The sequence below is a fragment of the Ictidomys tridecemlineatus genome, chromosome 13 (genome assembly GCF_052094955.1).
Source record: "Ictidomys tridecemlineatus isolate mIctTri1 chromosome 13, mIctTri1.hap1, whole genome shotgun sequence".
Classification (NCBI taxonomy): domain Eukaryota; kingdom Metazoa; phylum Chordata; class Mammalia; order Rodentia; family Sciuridae; genus Ictidomys; species Ictidomys tridecemlineatus.
The window spans coordinates 10,569,448-10,596,066 of record NC_135489.1 but is presented as its reverse complement, the minus strand read 5'-3'; the positions used below and the strand labels follow the sequence as shown (position 1 = coordinate 10,596,066).

General features: G+C 34.9%; 1 protein-coding gene across 2 annotated transcripts in view; it reads left to right on the top strand.

The window, feature by feature from the left end:
• Window positions 1–25,209, top strand: part of Cdh7 (cadherin 7) — a 128,332-nt gene extending 103,123 nt beyond the window's left edge. For both annotated transcript variants that reach the window (XM_078029908.1, XM_078029909.1), the window contains exons 11-12: window positions 2,831–3,082; window positions 17,434–25,209. In XM_078029908.1, coding sequence (XP_077886034.1) covers window positions 2,831–3,082; window positions 17,434–17,927 — 746 coding nt within the window. In that variant the 3' untranslated portion in view covers window positions 17,928–25,209. The remainder of the gene's footprint in view (window positions 1–2,830; window positions 3,083–17,433) is intronic.
• Window positions 25,210–26,619: the final 1,410 nt, after the last annotated feature.

Below are 26,619 nucleotides of genomic sequence, written 5' to 3'. Positions count from 1 at the left end.
CACTCTTAGCCATTTCATAAGTGTTATTTTAAAAATATTTTACAAATACCTGACTTTTGCTTAATAATATATTTTGACAACTATAGGAACTTTTAAAGGAGGCATGTGATTATGCTTATCTGGTATCTAATTACATATTTATATCTTGGGTTTCTGAGGGAAAATATAAGAAACAGGTTTGCTAGTCAAACTGGAAGGATTTACTTTCAAAAGATGGATATTATGAGAACTTTTGCAACAAGCCACAACCTTTTCTGCAGAAAATCCAAACTTAGCCTCAAAAATTCAATCTGAAAATAATAATTTTCCAGACACCAATCTCAATTTCATGAGAACACTCCATTTCCCTTTAGTCGTAAAGGAAAGAGCATTCTCTGTAATCCCAAACTCTCTGACTTAATCATCATTGGAAAGCCTCATTCTCAGGTTTGGAGCCTTCCAGTACAAAGGCAGATGGGGAAAAACACAGCCTCCACAAGGAGAATGTGAACACATCCCCAACACGTCCCCCATGTGTCACCATCCAATGCCACCAAGATTCTGTGGAGCTCAAACACAAACATAACTGGATTTATGGGACATCATGCCACACAGTTGAAAGTGTCCCCACATTAACTACATCAAGCCCAGAATCCCGCAGCCTGTATCACAAAGAAAGACATCCAAGTGGAGAGGAAATCAGCCCTTACGTTCTTTTCCATCTTGGGGAGCATGCTGAACATAGGTTCTCTTCTCCCATGGTAGAAATTTCAGCTTGTGCTTCTTAATCAATTGTGTCTGTGTGTGCATGTGTGCGTCTGCATGTGTGCCTGTGTGATTTTGATGTGTCAGATTACGAATCGACAACTTTGTAAAACTTTTCTGTATCAAATGCTAAACACAAATACCATCTGAGTCAAATTTATAATAAGACCTGTGTGTTAATATGTTAAGTGTATAAGGACATTGCAATATAAATCCCTCAGCTTTTCAGGGAATACCATATCAAAATTTTTTCTTGTTTGTTTGTTTGTTTGTTTCCTAATACTGGAGATTTAACACCCAGGGACAAGCTATACCCACGGCCCTTTTAATTTTTGTTTCTATTTTGAGACATTTATTTAAAAAAAAATATATGGTCTCAAAATTATGGCCATATCTTTTAAAATGATAGATTTGTTTATATAAAAAACCACCAGAGAGAATATAATAATCAAATATTTTTTATTTCTTTATCATCTATAATTGTAGTAAATATCTTTTATGAAATTTAAGGTGGGCCTATTGTTTTGTGCTGTTTGAGACAGAAAGGATATCAGCTTGCTCTTTCACTTGAATATTATTAATGTGTGTGTGTGTGTGTGTGTGTGTGTGTGTGTGTGTGTGTTTGCACCTAATCATGCAGTACTAAGGGTTCATCCCAGGCACTTTACCACCGAGTTACAACCCTAAGTTCTTTTTATTTATTTATGTATGTGTGCATTTTTGATTCAAGGTCTTGCTAAGTTATACAGGCTAGCCTCAAGCTTGCAATCTTCCTTTCTTACCCTCTTAAGTAGCTGGGATTATAGATGACTGCCACTTTACCTAACCCAACTATTGTTAATTGGTTTCTGTTAGCATTGGATAAACATATATTTAACTTTTTAGAAGAATATATATATAGCACTCAGATAAACACATAACACTGTATATGTACATCCTTTTACATGTTTCTCTATATATTCTTTATATACATAGTCTATATACTTTCATACATATGTGAATATATATTTATGTGTGTGTATATATATGTATACACGCACACACACACACACACACATATATATACACACTGGATAAAACTATGGTCCTGATTTCCCTTCTTTTGCTTTAAATTTTTATTAGTCACTATAAATTCTGAGAATCCCATAAATTCTATAATTAGTTAATTAAGACAATTTATCTGGAGAAATTGCTAACAAATTAAAAAATCCATTTCTGATATAGAAATCACAGCATGTCATATAAACATATTGATGACTTTTTAAATATTTATAATTACTATAATGTTTAGATGAAATGGAATACTGAATATAAATTAAACAAAAATGACTTAAGTTATCACTGACAACATATTTTATTACATGCAGTTTAAGGAGGTAGAAGTATCTATGAATATTTTAAAAAGAAAACAGTACAATAATTTCCCTACTGAATATCCATGTGTAGTCCTGTGCTGTGTGCTGACATTTTAGTTGGTGGTGGGCCATATCCATGATGGCTATGTGACAGTGGTCCCATCCTATAATGTCCCCTAGTGATGTCGCAGCTTTCTCAGTTTGGGTGAGCAGGGCATGATGCTCCCCTAAGGATAGAATGACCTGATGTATTTCCTAGAAAACATTCTGTGTGAAGCAAAGAACTATTCTATACTGAATTTTAATAAAGCCACAGTAGCTTATTTTACTTTTTTCTATATTGAGCTTGGAACTTGTGAAGAAAGGATGGATTGGAAATTTCAGTCATGCCTCATGATGCTGCTGAAAAAAAATATTTAACCTGTTGAGGTTTCCACCTCGACTCTAAAAATACATGGTTTGAGATGTTGCACAATGGTATGTAGATTTTCATTGTGTAGAATAACAGAATATGTGTGGGATAACATCAATGTCTTAAAGGTGTTATACTGGAAGGATGTCTCTCTGTCCAAACGAATTCAGAGAGTCTTTGAGCAATGGTCTGAAATCAGGAGCTTGCCCTACTTGAGGACTGACACAGGCAGAGGGACCGAAGGTTAGGGAAGAAGGACTCCACCGGGAGCCTCAGTCTCACCTGCCACCTGACCTCTGTCTGACCTTGTTTTCCCTAGACAACACGGCCTCCATCCTCACCAGAAGGAACGGCTTCCGGAGACAAGAGCAGTCGGTGTACTACCTGCCCATCTTCATCGTGGACAGTGGGTCCCCGTCTCTCAGCAGCACCAACACGCTCACCATCCGCGTCTGTGACTGCGACTCCGATGGCGTAGCCCAGACCTGCAACGCCGAGGCCTACGTCCTGCCTGCTGGCCTCAGCACGGGGGCCCTGGTGGCCATCCTGGCCTGCGTCCTGACCTTGCTAGGTGGGTGCTCTGCGCGGTGCCTGCTCTGCCACAGCAGTGACACGACGCCAGGGCGTTGCTCTGCTCCTTTCTGTCCCTTCAGAGTGTCCACTCAAGCACATATTCTAACACTCTACCAGATGGGTTTCACTCACTCAGTGAAACTCCCTAGCTGGCCGCACTGGACACCGTGTGTTTAAAGCATAATGCAGGGAAAAAATCAATTGCATTTTCAAAACCACAGTGGAGATATATGCCTCATGCTTAAAATGGATATTTTTCAAGATTTTTGTTTTAAATTCACCTTATCCCACTTACATGCTTTAGAATACTCCACAGAAGAAACACGGAGACCAAGAGGAACATTTCTATATTGTTTTTGTAATATGCTTATTTTAGAAATTATGTCCTTATAGGCTACTTTTTTAAAGGTATTCCAAGAGGCTTTGTTAAATTGTTTGCAAATTTTTAAAAGATTGATATTTCAGCAATTCAAATATTATAAGAATTATTAGCATATTTAATTGTACTTTTTCATGAATATTTTATTATTGGGTTTAATTAGATTTATAACTCACATTAAAATTTCAGTTGCATAAAAGATTGTGCAGCATCCTTTTAAAAATTGGGAGACTTCCAACATGGCCATTGTATAATGGGTTCATTCCAACACAGCTCTTCTTTACAACATCACTTCGTACAACAAAGATAACAAACATTTAACATTGCACCCGAAATTGTGCTTTGTGTTTTCTTGGGTTTTAATACAATTACTAAATCCATTTATAGCCTGTTTTTTCAAAAGCGTCATTTATAATGGAAGTCAGCATTGTGTAATGCAAAAAAAAAAAAAAACCTATGTTTGTGGAGTTAGGCAAAACCAGTTTCTATTTTTTTCCTCCATCATATGGGATTTCTCCATGTTACTTCCCCTGTAGCAAGGTTCCCATTCAAAAAGCAGGACATAATAGAACTAGTCTCACAAGGTTGTTGTGGAGACTAAATGAGATGATTCATGTAAAGAATAGAGTGTCTACAGCACAGTGAATATTCAATCTATTTTAAGTATTATTGATGAAGCAAACATCCTCACTCTATTAACCGAACTAAGACCTAGTTACTAATACATTGCAAACAGTCTCACAAAAATGGCAGTTATTATCTTTAATAACTTCAGCTAAACAAAAAATCTGGAAGAAAATAATTAGTTTGTTTTTTTTCACAGAGTTTCACACAGGTGGCAAAACTTTTAGAAATTCATTAGAAATGGCAAGTAATTCCCAGTTAAAGTTGATTAGAATATAAGTCATTGAAGTAAATTTGAAAACAACAGCAAAAAAAAAAAAAAAAAAAACGAAGCCATTGCAGACTATTTTTTATTGCTCTACTGGGTTCTAAAATGTAATAATAAAGATGTAAATTGCATATTTACTTATAGTAGCTGAATAACTGCATAAGAATATTTTTTAAATCCCTGTCATAGTTAAAATGGCAATGTCTTTAGCTTGAAGTGCAGTCAGAAAAAAAAAAGAGGATATACATGGTGCATGGAGTGCTGTTTAAACTGAACCAGTTTGTTAGAAACAGCATACGATCCACTGCACTTAAAAGGAATAAGATAAAGCTGCGTGCCCCCAAATTAATTTTCACAAGTAGAGAATTGACTTTTGATTTTTTTCCTTTTAGTTATAAATGGATACAATACCTTTATTTTATTTGTTTACTTTTATGTGGTGCCAAGGATCAAACCCAGTGCTAAGCCAGTGCTCTGCCACTGAGCCACAACCCCAGCCCAACTTTTGATTTTTTAAAAGGCTATCTCTCTGATGAAGCTTGCTGCACTTTCAGTAAATATTTTCACACAAGACTTTGTGGTTTCTTGCAATTGAGGTTGCTTGAAAATTTTAGTTAGTTGAGAATCATTGAGCTATTACTAAAAATATCTAAAATAGAATTTTATTATATTTTAGTCCTAGATATATTGTATATGTGTTAGTGTCTATAGGCATACACATAGGATTGGGAGGTTTCTTCAAAATGTAGGCAAGTGTGGCTCAGCTTTCTGTTAAATTCGAGCATATTACTTAAGGGTTAGGCAATTAGAAAGCCCTTTTCTACTTTTAAGGATCAAACTTTAAATTTTGGCTTTTTTTTTCATTTCTACAAGTCTATGAAATATAAGTTAAAGCAGAGCCTTATTCTGCTGAAAAGCAGTTTTGAAATAGGGTTTTCCATTTCTGTAGTAATGCAGTACAATGAGCAGTCTCTTCAAATGCCAGCTCAGAATCATAATCACTTTATACTCATAACTTGGTGGGAACAAATAATCATGGCTTGTGCACTCTTTTGGCTCTGTCTTCACTATTATGGTCTGGATTTTGATATAACAGGCTCTGAAGCCAGTGAAATTGTGTATCCTCAGGGGGGTATAGATAGAGTACACAGCCTGGCAGCCACTTGATTTCTAGGGTACAAATGGCTCATTCTTTACAACACTTGAAAAGGTGGTGTGAATCTTATTTCTAGACACTAGGTCTTAGGATTGGTAACTCAAATTTCTGAACAAATGTTCCAAGAAAAAAAATAAAGGGGAGGAATTGGGAATGGTGAGGAAGAATTAGATCATCAAGTTCAATTAAGGATGAAAATATAAAAACCATTTTTGGAGACTTTAAAAAACACACTTTATTACATGTCAGGTTTGGATTCAGTTATGTGACAAATTAACGTGACTGTAGCCTGACAAGGGTGATATACTGAATGTTAGCACTAGAAAGAATCCTTGAAATTGATTCCAGCCCAAACTTCTGCATTTTACATAGGGGGCAATTGAGGGATAATGAGGATGAGAATTTGCAAGATTTCATATAACAAGGTTAGGGCTATGATGGGATAAGATGCTAGGTCTCCTTATTCTCAATCACTGCTTTTGGATTAAACCACCAAGGAGATAAACCCTGAAAATACAAAAATTGTTACTCAAATATAGACTTTTCTTTCTTGAGATTTGAAATGCATGTTATTTGAAGTTAGACTTGTCAGTCTTCATGTCCATCTCTATTTTTCTAACTTTGTGGCTGAATTTTTCTCTGACTTCTCTTTCTTCCTTCCTTCCTTCCTTCCTTCCTTCCTTCCTTCCTTCCTTCCTTCCTTCCTTCCTTCCTTCCTTCCTTCCTTCCTTCCTTCCTTTCTTATTTATTTATTTATTGGGCAGTAGGTTTATTTAAGCTTCAGCAGCCCCAGGACTCTAACACAGAAAACTCTCTGGAACTTGGGTCTGGAAATTCTTTGAGATTTATACTCAGTGTGTGATTATAACAGTTACTTTTTGTCCACATACTGAGGTTGGACAGAGTTTACACCAAGAAAATAAAGATAGTATCTTTCTTTACAGCAAGCTTTCTAATTAGGTATATATATTACAGCAGAATGCATATAAATTCATTGTACACAAATGGAGCACAACATTTCATTTCTCTGGTTGTGCACAGTGTAGAGTTACACCATATGCACAGTTATACATGTATCTAGGGTAATGATGTCCATCTCATTCCACCATCTTTCCTGCCCCAATACTCCCTTACTCTGACCTCTCTCTAATTTATTTGCTCTTCAGTTCTCTAAATGAAAGAGATGATTAAAAAAACAATAGAATGTGGGTTTCCTTTGTCTATATTGAGTACAACTTGAATGTGGGACAAAATCACCAGATTCAAATTTCATGATGAAGTCATCAAATGTTCTGAATGCAAAAAATTATCATCAATATCTGACAAGATGCTCTGATATTCTAAAGCTTGAATAAGAAGCATGTCACATGAGTAACAACAATACCAATTTATTTATGTATTTTTATCATAGTTACATTTTTATTTGTTGATATATATACAGTTATTTTTCCACGAGGCTAAAAGCGCTTTAAAGAAAAATTTTCTATGAATGACTGACACATAAAATTATTAACTTGGTAACTTTTTAAGAAATTAAGAGAAAGAATTTCAACTGCTTCAGATTAAAACAGGTTTCAGTGTTAAATATCACACATCTATTTGGAGAATATTACAGCTAGTTTCTTACTGTGCACAAAGAAGCCTCTTTGTGCCACTGAATTTACTAAATGAAGTTTGGGATTTTCCCCTATTTGGAGCTTAAGTTCCAGGTAATTGAAGTCTTGGAGCATTTCTTGAAGCTCTTTGCTCATCAGACGCTTTGGGATTAGTTAAACCAGCCTGGCTTCATAAACTCAGGCTTAATGAGGAGTTTGTAAAAATCACAGTTCTCTGGATGGAGTTCAAGCTCCTCCAGTGTGTCTTCTGTGGGTACCTTTACATTTAGCTTTCAAGCCTCTTTGTCAGTTTTATTCCCTCACCCACTGAATGCTAAACTATATTTGGCCTCTGGTTATTACTTTTGTTTGTGATTTTGTTCAACAGTGAAGTATTTTCCTTATTTTGTTAGTGGTCAACATTACTAATATAAAATAATATTACTGAGAAAAACAGTGGCAGCTCTATGCGAAATATTGATCTACATCATAATCTCTAATGAGAGAATTTAATGCACATGGTCATTCTTGAGATAATAATGGGCACCGAATGCATTCCTCATTCCAACAAACGTGAGGGAGAATGAATGAAAAACGAAAGACATTTCATAAGCTGAATGCTATGAGCTAGGCATTAACCTAAGTACTTTACAAGCAGTATCTAATTTAACTCTCATAAAATGTTACTAGGCAATGATTATTATTATACACAGTTTTTCAATGGGAAAAGTATAGCTTAGAGGAAATGTATACAAAGTTACAGGGTCAATGAGTATCAGAGTCAGAACCCAAAACCAGGCAAGACTACCTTCTAAATGTTCTTGATTAGGGACTTTTTTTAATGTTTTCATATATGAAAGATCTGTGTATCTCTGGAAGATACTTACAGGTCTCCAGGTATCACAAGCCTGGACACTGCCAAATTAGAGGCAATAATATCTTTGATATGTTTCACATAGGGATCCCTGGTTAATTCTACCTAATTTATAGTATCTTCCAATGACCTCTGACCTTGAGAAAACACTCTTAGAAATGTCCACGTAAAATCTGAGGTTATATTTTAACACCACCTCAATGCAATATGCATCACCTTGTGCATAAAATAGTCCTCATCCTTAGAACGTTTTTATTTCTCTTAACTTAAGCCCAAATGAACTCATTCTCTCACATTTAAAGAAGAAAAACTTTGTGATACTTGTTTATGGGAAATAAAATATTATTTCAGTTTAACTAATCGTTACCCTGACTTGAGACACAGGCAGAATGGACTCCTTTACACAGATCTTTTTGCAATGGCTCTACCTATGTATGGGCATGTTCTTTGGGGTAGCTGAAAATAGAAATCTCAATAGAAATATCAAATCCTGAATATTCTCCCTACATTCCTGCTTCTTTTCCCTAGTTGGTACCTATTTTTGTGTTTTTCTGAGTGGACTCTGTCTGCATTCCCTCTTCTCTCTGCCCCATCTCCGTAGTTAATCAGTCCTCGATTTTACTTTGTTAGTTTTTGAGTCAGTTCATTTCTTTCCTCCGATGATGCACCTGATTTTGTCTAGGTTCCATCTTTTCCCTCCTGAATTATAGTGACCTCCCCACCCTCGGCCAGATGCAGTCCATCAGAACTGAAGACAAAGCTTCCTAAAAGCAAATGTGATTGTGACACATCCCAGCTTTAAGAGAATACTTCCATGACTCCTCATCATCTAAGTGCTGAAATCACAGACCCTTGAAAAGCAAACTGCTCCCTCCCAGCTCAAACTTATTTCTCTCCACTCCCAGTGTACTTTAGACAAACTGAATGTACATCGCGTTTTCTCAAACTCACTCTGCTTTCTTCCATGCCCCAGTCTGCTGTGCTCCTTCTGTTTCTCCTGCCTGTCTCCAGCATCCATACAGAATCCATAGTGGGTTTTAATTTTCCTTTGTATTCAAACTCACTTTCTTGGCTTCTGAGTTCAGCTTGGGTGCCTCTCTGGAGAGCCCCATTGCACTGGGGTTTGGCCATCTTTGAGAATCCATCACAGCCAAGCGGCATCCATCAAGCCATGATTTAACTGCTTTATTGGCTTGTCACCTCTTCTGTCCTCTCCACTGGGCTCCTGCTTTTGAAGGCAAAGGTTGAGCATTATTTTGTCATTACACATGGCATTTCATAAATTGCAGATCTGACATATACAAGGTATTCCACACATGCTTGCTGGATAAACCATAAGTGATTTGAAAGTACTCAGTAATGGGAAAGAACATTTGATTTCATTTTCATCACTATTCATAGGTACATTTCCAATGGATCTGGATTTTCTTTTTTTCCTAATATTCTACATATTTATGAAATTTTCCTGAGATTCAGTCTGTCTCTTTAACATTTTTGGAAAATAGCTATTTTATAGGTTAAACGTATTTAAACTATATTTTCAGCTAATAGCCAGGGGAATGTATGTGTGCTTAAGAAAAAAAAATCAGAAACTTATAACTAAAAATAATGGAAATATTTCAGTGGAGATATCAAGGATTCTTTCTTATTAGTTTAAAATGCTATAGTTGATATTTAATTTGCCTCAATCACTCATTTGAACTATTTTAGTTACACATTTTTATTTATTCTTTGTGAATGGAAGTGGTAGTATGGGTTCAAAAGTGCAAGTTAAAATGTTGGCCTCTTGTTCTTGAGATTCTGCATGAATCTCTGATTTTACAGTGTATAGATGGACTACTCCTCCTTCAGAACTTGCTTCAGATGTCACTTCTGATGACATATTTTCCTTATAATAACCAATGCCGTATCATTTCCCTTTTTGGGGGGTGGGGTGGAGGTACCAGAGATTGAACTCAGGGACACTTGACCACTGAGCCACATCCTCAGCCATATTTTGTACTTTATTTACAGACAGAGTTACATTGAGTTGCTTAGCACCTCATGTTTGTTGAGGCTGGCTTTGAATTCTAGATCCTCCTGCCTCAGCCTCCTGAGCTACTGGGATTATAGGCATGCACCATCACACCTGCCTCATTTCACTTTTTAAAACAAACTGGTTTATTTCTTTGCCTGAAACACTTCCAAATCACCAAGTATGCTTAAATACAACCCCACTGTTTCTCATGGTCCACAAAGCAGGGCATGATCTACCACCTGCTTGCCACTCTGAGCATCAGACTCTCTAGTCATTCACTTGCTCGGTAAGAAGAGCTGCACAGCCTTTATTTCCATTATTTTCAAACAAAACATCCTTTTCCTGAAACTTTCTTCCTGCATCCCTTCATCCATAAGCCCCTGCATCACTGTGTTCTGGAGAGTAATGTCCTCACCACCTGATTATATTAGGCAATCTTCACACTCACAGTTCTCTGTCCTAACACCTGTTTCTTTTGTGGTACTTATCACAGTTTGTAAACATATGTGTTTACAAATTAAAATGCACCTTGGCAGTAGTGATTCCCACCCGGCTTCCCCTTTCTCTCAACAGTATATTCTCCAAGCAGGAGCATAGGGCACTTAGGAGGCAACATAGCTTTTAATGAGCCCATGGGTATCACTTATCATAATTGTTATTTTACAGCCTCTGATTTATATGTTAAGACCCTCAAGAGAAGACCCAGTATCTCTATTATTCATTATTCTACTACCTAGTAGATAGAACAGAGTAATATCTGATTAAGTAGGGTCATTGGAGTTATATGTAAGTTGATAGTACAGTCTGCGTTTATTTCTGTGCACCCATTTACAAGGTCCAAATGAACAGAAACTACATTGTACAAGTTCGCATTATATGAATAATTATTTATTTCATAAAAAAATAGTACTTACCATATGTTTAAACACTATAAATACAACACACAATCAATGGAATTTCAGGAATTGAAAGCTCTTAAGTGATAGGCAAGGGCAGTGGCTTAGAGAAGGGATTCCAGTCATATTTCATGGGCCACAATATGTAAGCGCTGGAGACTGGAATATGCAATGAGCAAGTGTTGAAAATAAGGAGGAAATGAAGTTAAGGATGAATTGGCAATTTCTGTTTTGTTATTCCCTTGTTTGATAAAAGAATACAAGATATGAAGCAAATTAGAGGTAGCTTAATGAGTTTCAACCTAGAAGCTTTGAAAAGTGTGAGAGCAATTTGGGCAGAAAATTTCATTAATTAAAGAGGTGATAGTAATAAATAATAAAAAAAACACTAATCACAATATTTTAAAATTTATTACATTTTGTAAGTTCCTATATATTCACTATAAGTAAAAATTGTGAGTAGTTGATTTTAAATATAGCTATCTAGAAAGATGGGAGTGAGACATCAGAGACATGGTAGGATCTTGGGTTTCATTGGGCTCATAGAGGAAGAAAGCAAGTATAGAATTTGAGGATATTCCTCCAATTCAACTGTGGTTGAGGAGGAGAGAATAAAACCTCTCTTTGTTTTTTTCTTTTATACAGTGTGTAAGGAGCCCTCTTATGTTCTATTGAATGAGTCCAAGTTGGGTGACACCCTTTGGACTTGGTAAAATCGGAAAGGCAGGGGTCACCAGAATCTCCAGGAAAAAGCAAGGAAAACCCAAATTGTTCTGGCTTAAGAGCAATCAGGATAGAAGAAAGTAGGGCTATGGAAGAAGCTAACGTTGAAACTAATAAAAAATGAATACAACTGAGTATAGAGGAAATACAATTATTGGTTTGAATATCTCAGGAAAATTGTCACCAGTCAGTGGTCTCTGTTTTTGTTGAGGATGCAGAGTACAAGTGGGGAGAACAGAGAAGATTTGAATTGATAAAGAAGAGAGTGGCAGTGTATCCTTTCTTCCTCATGGTGGTTTCTGATTACTGCCAATAAAATTCACTTCATAAAGAGGTTAATCAAATTATTAAAATTTAATTAACGCCCAATGACAAAAGTATGACAGATTTTTAGTAAGTTGTATATAAATTAACAGAATCAAAGGAGAATGGAGAATTAAAAAAGAATAGAGGCTAGGCATGGTGGCACACGCCTGTAATTCCAGCAGCCTGGGAGGTGGAGGCAGGAGGGTCTTAGGTTCAAACCAGCCTCAGCAATTTAGCAAGGCACTAAGCAACTCAGTGAGGCCCTGTCTCTAATAAAATACAAAATAGGGCTGGGGATGTGGCTCAGTGGTGGCGTGCCCCTGAGTTCAATTCCTGGTACCCAAAAAAGAAAAAGAATAGAAATTATTGAAAGGCTAAACTCTCCTTGCACATTGATGTGGATGATTTTTTTACAATAAATTATTGAACTTGTTCACAAACTATGCAGATTTTTCATTTAAATTAGGTTAATTTTTCAAGTATATGTTTTAGGTGAAGTAATAACTACAGTGATAATAGTCATTTTCCTGAATTTTTAAAATTTTCAATTGGCAATAAAAATTTAGAGAATACCTTAGGACCATAAGCAATTAATATTTTTCCAGTATTTCTGAATTATTTTGTTTAGATTAGCCATCTAAATTAAATTTATTGTGAGTCATCAATATGAACAACATGTCTAATTTTAAATTTTCAAATAAGTTCTTTAGTAAAAGTAAAACAGTTGAAATAAATGCTGTCAATATATATTTTTAAAAATTTATTTATTTACTTTAATTAGGTATATGTGACAGCAGAATGCATTTTGATTCATTGTGCACAATTGCAGCACAACTTCACATTTCTATTAGCATCACACCATATGGGCAGTCATACATGTACCTAGGGTAATGATGTCCACCTCATTCCACCATCATTCCCCGCCCCATGCACTCTCCCTACCCTCCCTCCCTTTTGCCCAATCAAAATTCCTCCATTTGTCCCATGCTTCCCTGCTCCCTATTATGGATCAACATCCACTTATCAGAGAGAACATTCAGCCTTTGGTGTTTTTTTAATATAGTATCTCCCAACTACTGTCACTTAACATAAATCCATGAAAATTATCAATATTTTACTTTGTAAAAAACTCAAGTCTTCAACCTGCATGTATATTTTATACCTAGTAAACATCTCACATCAGAACAGTCACACCTCAAGTACTGACTAGCCACATGTTATTGGTGACTACCATGTCCACCAGTGATCATTTAGACAACTCTTTTATGGCTAATAAGAAGTATGATTGTTACTGAGACCAAAGGGAAAAAAGTACATATAGTTCCAGTGCCATTCCTTCCATGACACTTTTTCTGAGCATCCTGGACAGAAATAAACACTTTCTTATACATATCATCCTAGTGTATTTTAAATTGCCATATAAATTAAAGGATTATTTTTTTAAGATTACTATTTATTTGTTTATTTATACCAGGGATTGAACTCAGGGGTACTTAACCTCAGAACATTTTTTTAATTTTATATTTTGAGTCAGGGTTATTTAAGGTCTTGCTATACTGCTAAGGCTGTCTTTGAACTTGGGATCCTCCTTCCTCAGCCTCCTGAGATGCTGTTATTATGGCATGCATTACCACACCTGCGTTAAAATATATTTTTTAGCACATAAAATATTCAACTTAATGTCAGGAGCCTTCTGTATATCTGTAAAAACAGTGCCTTGTTTGTATTTTATTTATTTATTTATTCATTTACTATAAGGTCATATTTTCTTGTTTTCAAATAATTATCACAGTTCTAAAGTTTATTCTTATTATTTGATTACTGTTTAACCAATTGAACTGTAAAGGTCACTAGGAGATGTATTACATCTGATTTTGCATGCAACATTATGTCATTAATTTTAGTGATTCTTATAAATGGTTTAATACAGTTCATTTAAATGGAAGTATCAATTCATGAACATCCAACACAATATGTTTCACATGGCTAGATTTAAGCTAGACTTAACTCTTTTCTTCTGTCTCCACTCAGAAATGTGGTCCATAACATAAAAAAAAAAAAGATTACTGATAAAACTCTTAACATGTATAATCTTGTGCTTACATAGGCAGAAAATATTCTTCTTAATACAGGGATTATCTCCATAGTCCCTGAAAAGCAGTTAATACTTGTTCTTTATAAAAGTTAAATTTTATTTTTATATGTGCTCAAGTAGTTAGAAATTAATATTCTCCAAAGTCATTGACATGTTTAACTATCTAACCTTCCCAAACAGTTCACATTTGTTCTTAGCTTCCAGTCAGATGGGGAATAAGGAAAATGTTGAAAAGTATTAACATCTTAGGGCATCCTGCACAATGGCTGATGCCCCATGGCTTCTCTCCAGCTACAGTCTTGAGTGGCAGTGGGCAAGTTTATTAGTATAGACAAGACGTGAATAATTGATGAATACATATGATGACAAGAGTAACTGTAACAATATTAAAGGACAGAGAATTTTGGAATTTCTGCCTGTTTGGATGTGGATCTACATTTAAAGAGCGTCCCTTGTCCCTGAACTCTTATCCTCTCTGTGCACTGCCTCGGGCTTAGGCTCAGCCACTCTTTCACCCTTTAGCTACCACATTCACCCACAGTTTTGCTGTCTGGTTGTGCAGCAGGGTTCTCATTCTCACCTGCCTCCCCTCTCCACTCAGCTCTGCCTCTGCTGACACTCCCCTCTCGCTCCCCTGCTTCACTCTGGTTTCTCACCAGAAATTCTCACGGAGTCTTACTTTCTTTCGATTGTAATTACATTTATTCTGAGGGGACCATGTGAAAAGTTTCAGAAACTAAAGTGGCATATAAATCTCAAACAATAATTTTGCTCATGCATCCGTATTAACACTTACTGACCTGTTTTTCTTTGAGTGACAATTTCCATTTGTGCTCTGGTTGTGGTCATTGGGGGCTTTGTCTGTCAATTATCATCTATGAGATTACTAACACTTTCTATAGTGTTATAGGAATTACAGACCAACATTGACTACAGACAGGTTGTTTCCTGTGTCTAAGAAAACAAGCAAGTGGGAAAATACCCCAGGGAATTGTAGCAAGGACGAAGGGCATGTCCTGCATGCCCACCTTCCTTTCCCACCTCACCAGCTCTTCTGTCTCCCACTGGCCTTTAGTACACATGCCTACCCACAGGATTGTTACACCTCCTACTTTGCCTATTATCTAAGCTTGTTCTGTGTTTTTCCTTCCATGAAAACACAGTATTTCCACCTGCCATTTTCCTGGAAGTTTAAATTAATGCTCCTGACAGGCCAGATGATGAGAATGAGAACTGTCGTGTTGCACACTTGGAAAGTACTTGGAACTCTTCTTCTTCTGCTAATATTCTTTCAAAGTCTTCTTCTCTCCCTCATCCACCCCATAAAAATTGAAGTTAGCCATGACAGATTGCTAAGATCAGTTAGTCTTAGTTACTTGCCCCAGCTGACATGTGCAAAGCTCAGCTTTTACCCGAGGCCTGCATGACACCAAGGCCAAAGCTCCTTGTGCTCCAGGATTCTGGTACAGACCTGGAGAACCACAGGGCCCTGGAGTGGTAGACATGCTAATTCTCAGTAGACAAAAAGGGCCAATGCACACAGTAGGAATGTAGGTGAGAGCCAGGCATCTTTTGGGAACAGTAAGAGAATCAAGCAGTAGCTTTTGAACTGTATATCTCCCCTTTTGTGAAGCCCGCTGAGAGGCTTCAAATGTGGTAAATAGAGCCCAGAAGAGAACAGACACACATGTGTCCTAAGAGGCGGGCCCTGAAAGCTCAAGCTCGGAAATGCTTTTCAACTGCTGAATTGTATGCTGCTGTCTACAAAGTGCAGAATTTATGAACAGTAGTCCAAGGTCAAATGGGAAAGGAAAGGAAAGTGGTACCTGAAAAAATGATAGTTGTTTACAAGTATTTCCAAAGAACTCCAATAAAAACTTCATCGGTCACATTGCTGTTGCTGGAAAAGCAAGTAGCAAATAAACACTTAGGAAAATACGTGATTTTAGTTGATGTGAATGATTTTACTGAAAATTTAGAAAGTACTTAGCTTTTTCACTTGTGCATGTAGACTGTACTAGAGGATGAGGTGGGGGCTAAAGTGTGCTTCCTACCTGGTTACGGTATGTAGCTTTGCTGGATTGCATGCATGTCTTTCTTGGTTTTATATTTTTATTTTCAAATGCATTCTTAATGCTAAAGTGTAAATTTTATAAACTACTTTAAGCACAAATGTTCCAAGCACCCTTTTTATTAGTTTTTATATTTAGTACACTTGGGATTTGAACCCAGAGCCTTGCACATGCGAGAGGCAAGTTCTATGCCATTGAGCCACACCCCTAGATCTTCAAGCCCCCCTTCAAAAATGTACTCCAAATAATAATCTACTTAGTGTAGATTTTGGGCTTTCTAGACCTTGCAAATAATACTTAGACTAATGCAACAAAAATTGTTATAAAATACTTTATTTTTAGATAATTAAATATAATTAAATACTTTTTTAAAGTAATTTTTGAATTCAAAAGTTCAAGAACATGTTTTTACACCTAATTCTAAATTAATTCAAAGAGGCATAAAACCTAACATATTCTTAGTTCAGGAAGCATTTAATCAATTGTAGCCAGAGAATGCTTCCATGATTATTTTATGCCCATGAAAAATATGGTCCATATTCAGTTTGTTTAAGGTAAAAGAACATCCAGTGGAGTTATTTTCTTTGCTTTCCAGCACAACCACATGCTTCATGATTTAATATAATATGAATTTTTACACAAGAACAAAACTGTTCAACATCGAAGGGAGAAGGGACAATTTATTTCCTAAACCCATGTTTGGCTGATGCTGAAAATCTACAACCTCTATTCTGTCTCTAGGTATAATGCACAAAGTAAGTCCAACTTTAGAATTTCATACATGAAAGTGGAATTCAATTTATTATAGGGAAGCTTTTAATCTTTGTATATGGCCTGACATGCTGGATTTTATTTAATAGCTGAATTTCATAGACAAGGACTAGGCATGTCTTCAAAGAACCTGACCAAATACTATAATCCATTTCCTCCTGAAATTACAGTTGTTAAATTAGACACAAAACATTTATGAATGTCACTGTGCCTTTCCAGCAATTAACAAGTTCAGAAAAAAAAATCCCTTCATGTTGCATGGCTTTGAAATTATTGTATTTATCCTGAGCTGGCCCTTCAATTTGTTCTATCAAACACTTTAGAGGCTGGAGCAAGACATCAATCCTGAACAGGTGTGCAAAAGGGCTTCTTGATGTCTGAAAGTGTTCTATTTTAAAGCCATTTTAGCAATTTTAGCACATCAGCCACTGTGAATTCCCAGGTAAGTAAGAGGCCAATTCATTTCCCCGTGAAGGCAAGCAATCTGTGTCACCATCACGGCCCGATGTCACCCTGATGAGGGACAGTCGTGCAGTTGGCTGAAATTCTCACTTTGCTGTCTCCTCCTTGCAGTGCTGATCCTTCTTATCGTAACCATGAGAAGGCGGAAAAAAGAGCCCCTGATTTTTGACGAAGAGAGAGATATTAGAGAAAACATCGTCAGGTACGATGACGAGGGCGGGGGAGAGGAAGACACAGAGGCTTTTGACATGGCTGCACTGAGGAACCTCAACGTCATCCGTGACACCAAGACCCGTAGGGATGTGACTCCAGAAATCCAGTTCTTGAGTCGACCGACTTTTAAGAGCATCCCAGATAATGTGATTTTTCGGGAATTTATTTGGGAGAGACTGAAAGAAGCTGATGTTGACCCAGGGGCTCCCCCCTATGATTCTCTGCAGACCTATGCCTTCGAAGGGAATGGCTCAGTCGCTGAGTCACTCAGCTCTTTGGATTCCATCAGCTCAAACTCTGATCAGAATTATGACTACCTAAGTGACTGGGGACCTCGCTTTAAACGCCTCGCGGACATGTATGGAACTGGCCAAGAGAGTTTGTACTCATAGCCTTGGAACCTTTACTTGAAATGTACTGAAGAAAAAGAACAAAACCACTACATTCAGAAAGCAAGAACTCCACTAGCTGGAGAAAAAAAAAATGGTTGTAAATATTTCTCCATTTTTAACTGCTTAGATTTCCTCCTTGGTGAAGCATATCTTCCTTAGACTTATCCAAGGAACTGCACTGACCACAGACTCTGAGCATTTGAAGGTTTTCTTTTCTTTTTTTCTTTTTTTTTGATAAAAAGAAATGCTCAGTGGTTTGTGAAATAGATAGCAACTCTCATATACCTGCAGAGGCACCTAACCTCTATGAGTAAGTGGTGGCCCGTGTTGTCAGTGAGCCAGCAATGTCCTGCGTGTACCTTCATGGTACTGCCAGTGAGAGGAGTAGATCGTGACGTGCCATTGAGAAATCCTGGAACTCCTTGCTTATCAAAACCTGGGACAAATTTAATTCACAGCGATGATTTCTAGCTTGCTATAAGATAGAATTCAAGAGAATTTTATTGCTGTTGGTTAGCAAAAAAAAAATATTTTATTTAGCAATATACAAATTCTCAGAATATCCTTATCAAATGAAAACCCTCAAATAATAGTCACTAAAATTTGACATAAGGCAACATAAACCATGGTTGAGTCAATAAATTGTGAAGTGTTTCAGATAAGAATAAGGTAGATAATTCTTCAAGTTTGCAATTGTTTTGAGATGCTTATGTAGGTATGATTTTTTTAAAAGTTGCTGTCTATTTGTTGATTTTTATTATCTCTTCTGATTTGTACAGGAGAATACCTTTTGTTTTTTATTTGACACATGGTGTTATGTTTATTTTGGAGCACCAATCTCCACTAAATTCAGGTTCATCTTTACTGCCTCGTAGTATTGAACTCATCAGAACCTACTGGTTTTTCTCCAGTCAGAGCTACAAGAGATGAAGCATAGAAATGGAGAATTAATAGTATAGCAATTGAGCCCTGTTCCAGTTCACATCTCAAAGAGGAGCACAGCAAAAGGACATACAAATTGTTCTTCTGAGCCATTCGAATGTACAAAACAAAACAACATATTGTATTTTAGACAGACTTCAGAGAGAATGAAGATTTTCTTTGATGCAAGATTTATTTTCCAAGGTCATGAGTTCTATATGCTCCAAAGACTTTCAAGAATCAGTTTCTCAACCTGTGTTGCTGTAACATTTTGAGTAAAAGACTGAATTTTTAAATATATTTTAAACAATATAGTGTTATCAATTGCAAGTCCATCTTTAAATTATGATGCAAATGTGTCCCTTAAGAACTAAATGATATATCATTTCTCTGGTGGTTTAGATGTGCCAAAGTGAAGAGGGCAATTGCAAGTAACCACATGTGTTTAACTTTGAGATAAATGTCTCAAAATAAGAAGAATTTTTTAACCAAAATAATATTTCTACTTATTTTTCCTAGATTAATACTAGTTCAATGTGCATATAACCAAGTGAGAATGGATTTATTTTTTTTTCTTACCTTCTCATTTGAAAAATAATCCATTGTCCACTTCCTAATAAATCTACAGGTAGTGAACACTGTGTAGGAAATTGTGTTCTAAAAGTGCTTCTTTCTGAAAAGCAGACACTGGAACCCTGAATATTACTATGTTGATTACACAAAAGAAACTATGTAGGATTCTGTAGACTTGCAGTCCACATTTAGAAATGACGTTTGTGAAAGTGGCCTTCAGCTTCATAAAAATAAATTATTCAATAAATTTGATTATATGTAAACAGTCCTTTGAGTAAAAGTTTTTAGATATTGTTTATTCACTAGATAGATAAGCTTCTTGCTGTATTAATATGCGTATATATATAAAACAGATCCATAACAGAGTTAAAGACACTGCTGATAACCTTTATTTACATGTGTGAAGTTTTCAAATAAAAAAAATGGTACATTTATCCAATCCAATAAAATCAGAGTGTGGTCCAGGAATTATACATATGTTAAATCAGCAAAGTGATGAGAAAAGAGTTTTGTAACAATCCCCTTGTTGTTTGAAAGAAGAAAAAAATAGTTTATTGTACATTTGGATTATGATGTCAAAACTGCTACTTGTTCCACTTGTCACTAAATGAAGGTTTGTATATATTTTAGAAGAGGAATATAACATCATGCACCATGCCTTCTCTCCTTTTAAAATATACATATTTTACTTTTTTTTTTTTTGCATTTACCAGTTACAGATTGGGAAAAGTTCAAATGGAAATGATGGTTGAAAACTATTACATATATGCAAGTATTTTATATATATATATATATATATATATATATATATATATATATATATATAGTATCAATACAGTATTGAAGTTAGTTTAATATTATTTTTAGGAATTACTCTTGAGGTAGCTGAAAGAAAAGTCCTTCATATAGGTAAATTTATATGAAGAACTCTAAGGTTAATTGGAGTGGTGTGGTGCATTTGTTTAGCTTTATTTTTTCTTCTGAAATATAATACTACATATGATTATCTAACATAATATTTGAAAGATAAGCTCTGTGTTAAAAACAAAGACTGGATCACTTGATTGACGACATCAATCATAAAAGTAATTAAGAGATTTTCCAATAATCTTTTCAGTAAACATTCATTATTTAGTCATTTAAATTCAGCATTGTACTGGAAATAGTGAGAATCAACTCCCGAGACAGAATTATGTGCATCTCTCTTCAAGTCCACTTCCAGTGGTATTATTTTGTTAGGCTGATGTCAGCCATGGTGGGAATGTTTAGACAACTGTGACAGGGAGCAAGCCATTTCTCTTTTTCTGGATCTCCAGTTGTTAAATATTTACCAAGCTGCTTATTAAATTATTTCATATAAAGAAACATCATGAATATAGATACAGTGTGAATGAACAGAACATGAAATCATGACATGACAAGACTTTATGCTACAACCTATTACTAAATATAGATGCAAGAAGTGATTTCCTCATATCAAAACCTTGGGAAGCAATGGCTTAATAACATCAAATTCAGACAATAGTGCAGGGAGTAAAAAAAAAATAATAATGTTTTCCAATTAGCCATACCATGGCACCAAAAAAAAAGAAGAAGAAGAAATTCATAGTTTGCAATGTAATATGTAATGTGCATTTTGAACAATTTAACTTCCTTAAAAATTAATCACATTATATTTTTTACTGTCCATTTCAATAAAATACACCAAGGTGCCTATTCTAAATTATTTTTTTGCATAATTTTAAAGTATAGAAATTAAATCTTTTTAAGAAAGCAGAGTTGCACAGGTCAAGCCTAAATTATGGTACTGATTCACAGTTCAGTTTCTCCTTTAAAGCAGTATTCCAAGATCAGTTAACCCTAACTATAGACCAAAATCAGCGAGGAAATGTTAAGGAATAAAACTAGGCTTGTGAAGGCAGTGAGCAGATTATTATATCAGCAATTGCCAGATGGACCTGGCAATCTTTCTTCTTTGCCATGAAGCTGCTGCAAGGCAGTTGAGGTCAGATGAATATAAATTACAGGAAGAAATGACATTCACATGATGACCCCTGTCTTCTCACTTTGCCCTCTGAAAATGTTTTAAATTATTTTAAGTTCATGCACAATTACATTTACTATATGGGACATGAGCAGGCCAAGGTAATTATTCTCATGGAAAAAGGATACTTATACAAGAGATGAGCAGTATTTGTGATATGACCTATAAGCTCCCAAAAATGCAAATGTTGATGGGGTATTAGCATTTATATTTAAATACAAAATCTAAAGGACATTAAAAGGAGTTAAATAATCTTCAAGAGGCCAAACAATTTCAAAATTTAAAAAAATTGTAACTATTATTTATAAATATTAACCTTCAAATTTTCAATGTTAAGTTCTAGATATCTATTGACTTACAAACTGTTTTAATTACCTTAATTTCTTTTTAACACAATTTGAAGGTTTATTTACAATCAATCTAATTTAATTAAAGTTGATTAAAGCCTCCACTGACTCTTAATTCTTTCTGGTCAGAGATGGCTGGAAACAGGTTGAATTTTTATGATAATTAATATATGAGCCAATTTATTTTATTAGTCTGTGTTTATTTGATCTTACATATACTGCCAGTTTTTTTAAGTTATTAATACTACATATTGTCTATATATGTGATGATGTATACAAAATTAGCAAAGAAAGCTAATACAAAAATATTAGCCAACTTGATATAATAAAGGGTAGCATTTGTAATTTGAATGTAATTGATCTTTTTTTTTTTTTCACATAAGTGGCCTAAGCTCTTGAGAAAAATGTGAGGGATCTAAGGCTGAGGTTGGGCAAGCATAGTAAAGCCAAATCAGGGGAGGATTTTTAAGGCAAAGGACAGGACTCAATGTGGGTGACATTCTAATGATTTGTCATAGTTATGCTATCTTCTATGCTCAGAATTTATGTTTAAAAAAAGCAGTGCCACAGTGTGTGTGTGTGTGTGTGTGTGTGTGTGTGTGTGTGTGTGTGCTTGTGAGAGAGAGATAGACATTGAGAAGTACAAATGAGTCTAACATCATCTGCCTAATGCTATTATGTTATTGTCATTTGCCAAATGACTCTTAAGCAATAAGACAAGAAAATCTATACTGACAAAAAAAACCTAATTTTTTAAACAATCTAATTTGATTTATATTAAAAGAAAGATTTTTGTGGCTAGGGGATGAACATTTAGCTAAACCATCTGTATAATTGCCACATTTTATTTCTTTGTATAGCTGTGAGTTCACTGTTAACACAGAATGTGGAATGTAAATTATTTATTGTGGAATGTCACTGGCCTTCAGCTTCTGGGGTATCAGTGTGGCATGTAAGGAATTACCCCTGGTATGTGGTTGTAACATCAGTCAGAGGTTCAATTGGAGCTTGATTTTACTGAGTCCTAAATTCCATTCTCACTCTCTATATTTTATGTTCATGATTACAATTGAGTTAATGATAATCTTGTGTACTTCAGATGCTTTTGAGATGATTAACAAAACATACTGTATAATCTGTGAATTACTGAAAAAATGTAAAGTTTTAATATGGGGAATTATGGAAATTATGTGAAAAGGTTGATTATATTTATTGTTATATGATGAACACAGATAATTTCTGTTTGTTGAAATGTGCACTAAGGGAAAAATACATTCAATAAGAACCCTAAATTGCAAAAATATTTTTTAAAAGAAAGTAATAATTAAGTCATAAGTAATTTTAATAGTCTCGAAAAGCTGTTACAAGTCTTTAAGATTAGTGACTAAATCAAACTAATTCAATGATTTATAAGATTTAGGATGTCAATAGAGACAAGCAGTGATAAAGAGAAATCCAGTCATGGTGACCACTAATGGGAGTTAAAGGGATGCAGAGGAGCCCAGCCTTGTGGCAGAACACTAGCACATCCAAATAAAGAAGATCATCAAAAGGCAGTCACACACAGAATGTAGGAACCTTCCAGACATCTGAGGTAGATAAAGTGAGATTCTAGAGTGCTCATCATTTTTTTCCAGGTATAGTGGTATATGTATAATTAATTTATACACTTCTAAGTAATAAAATACAGTAGTATTGACTTCACATAATAAACACACTAAATGCAACACTCTCTTGTTTTGACCACTCAGAATCACTTTCAATATCTTGCAAGATCTAACACATCTTAGCCTTTTATAATGAAGAAACTCTGGGGAACAAATTAATAATATTTACTAGAGATTACTGTTTGTCAGTGATGTTCTGCTCACTAGAATATTATTAGCTAATAAATTATCTTCTCAACTAATAGTTATTGGCTATTTGTTGTTCAGATGATCAGACATAAACACATACATTAATAACTATATAACTAATGAGAAGGTTAAGAAAGACTACATACACTCATTCAAATCCATTGATTGATGAATTTTAATTTCATCATTTAATGTAATTATGCTAAAGGCTTACTTATATTTTTATAAGCACAAATTATATGATTTACAACCCTACTGCTTCATGCTGTATTTTTGTGAGTATAAACATAGTTTTTATATGTCAAGATGAGGAATATACTATAAGTGGTATATTACCAGTATTTTAAGTTATCAGATTTTTTAAAAACATCATATATATGATGAGAACCCTAAATTATACAAATTATAATTATAGACACACATATGTCTGTATCTGAGTATGTACACATACACATATATACTATATATATACATATGTGTGTGTATATATACACATGGAGAGAGAGAAAAAGAGAGCACATGCATATATACATGCACATAATTTGAGGCTAAATGTTTAGTTGTAAATTAAATTGTTTTTAGCATTTTAACTTTATTTATTTAGTTAGTTAGTTAGTTAGTTTTCAAGGTAATTATGGCTTTCAGATCCAATCACTACAATGAGATTACCTGGATTCATTGGAAAAAAATACATTTCACATTAGTAAAGCTTCTCTTAACTCAGGCTTCAGAATTTCTTTCTCATTATGTAAAGAAATCTATAATTCATATAGGTAAAACATACAGAATAGCTTTCAGTGAAATTATTATTGCATATTTATGAGATTGCACCATAATTATATTAAGAATTTAAAAATAATTTAACCCATATTTTTCAATGATTCTGCTTGCTTTAGAGGCAAATAAATTGACACAAAAGAGCCTCAAAAATGCTAATTTAATTGACCACGGAATGCATCCTGAAAATCTAGTTCTACTTAGCATTGGAAATGAGACAGGAATTTCTAGGCTAAGTTGGAATGTATGTCAGAATAGAAAGAGATCATTGTTGTTCAGGTCAAGCATTATGTTCCAATCAAATAAAAAGTTGAGATTTTTGAAGCAGCCACAGGAAATGAATTGCAGGTTCAGAACCACAGAGATGTAGAGGTGTGTACATGGTGAACATCAACCCAGATGTGTGTTTTGTAGAGTTGTTTTTTTTTTTTTAATTGAGAAAGACATCAATGAACATCAACCAGGATGTGTGTTTTATTGATTTTTTTTAAAATTGAGAAAAACATTGTCTTAGTTCAAGATTTTATAGAAGAAAATAATTTCCCAAGTTTCTGATAACTCCTGACATGGGGAGAGCAGTGTTGACGTCTGTTGTAGCCATTCTCAATTCTGAGGTGATGCCTACCTGACTTCCCATTTAAACATCTTGACAACGTCAAGCAGAAAATGAGAATTGTTGTAATGAAAGTTTTGTGTTTTATTCTAAGTACTTTGTTTTTATAAAAATTAACGTAATAAAATTTTCCATATACATGCAACTTGAAGTTCCAGGAATTCCTGTTGTAATATGTGATATCAATTTTCTTATGGACTTGTGAATTGCACCAGTTAGTCACTGTATCTGCAAAAGTGGCACTGTTTTTTCTTAGTGGAGAAAATTGAAACCTAGAGTAATGGTGTCTAATCCAAGGAAATTTGTGATGTAAATGGTAGAAATGAAAAAAAGAAAAAAATATTTAGGCATTTCCTGCTATATTTCTGTTATCATAGGCCTTCAGGAAACAGTGTTCTGGTTTGGGTAGATAAGAAAGGAAATGAAACCCATTACAAAAGTATATTCAGCAATTTAATAAGGATTTAGTTTCTTTATAAAGACTGTTTTCCTGTTCTTCATTTAAAAAATCCCAATCGGGAAAATAACATTAAATTTTTGTTTCAAAATAATAACCTGGCATTTTATCCATATGCTCAATTTCCGGTTGTCTATTTGGGGTGGTGAATTATCCTAAGAATGGACAATATGGCAGCAATGTGGCAGGCCAGAGGGTCACACATTGGGCACGTTCATAGACTTCTCCTAAATTCTTGACTTAAAAGAATGTAAAAAATTAAAAGGAAGAACCAAAAATCAATTTCAGAATGTAAAAAAGAAAAAAGAATCAAATAGAGGAACATAAAACAATAGAAAAATCTGAAGCCTATAAATGAAGCTGAGCTGTCAATAAAGAAAACCACTGACATTGGCCACAGACACAGCCATCACATCCCATGACTGGGTCTGTAGAGGGTATAAGGTACATGGTTTGAGGCATTTAAGGAAGCGTCACCCCTAGCGCCCACAGATAATTTAAAATAAAATAGAAATGATTGATCCAACAGCAACAAACACCAAAGGTAAACCATCACGAAGGAGGCAGTCTACAGAATCACCAAGAACAAAAAACATGGTGATTACCAGAACTATAAAGCAATATATATAATATTCAAAGAAATAAAAATAAATTAAAACAGGAGTAATGAAAAGAAGATTATCAATGATAAAATATTTTGCAAAACAACCAAACTGTATACTTAGTAAAGAAAAATTTAATTTTTGAAGCTAAAAATCTAATAGAAAGAACATCCATATATTACATTACACATAGGACAAGAAAGTCTTGGTGGGCTGAAAGACAGATTGGTTGAAATTATATATGATGCCACATAGAAAGAAAACATACATAATTTACATGAACACAGAGAACAAGGAGGAGTGTGGCAGCCCCACACTGTAGCCCTGTTCAGTGCCTTGTTTGACTACCATCTCTAAAGGATGGTTTCCCTTGACTGGAGGCCTACTATGATCCTCCTTTACATCAAGCTATACCCACTGTGCACCACACAGTTTGATTTATTAAGTTTAGTGATCCATCTGACAAATATTGTTAAAAGTGCATTATTTTCATTCCAGCAAA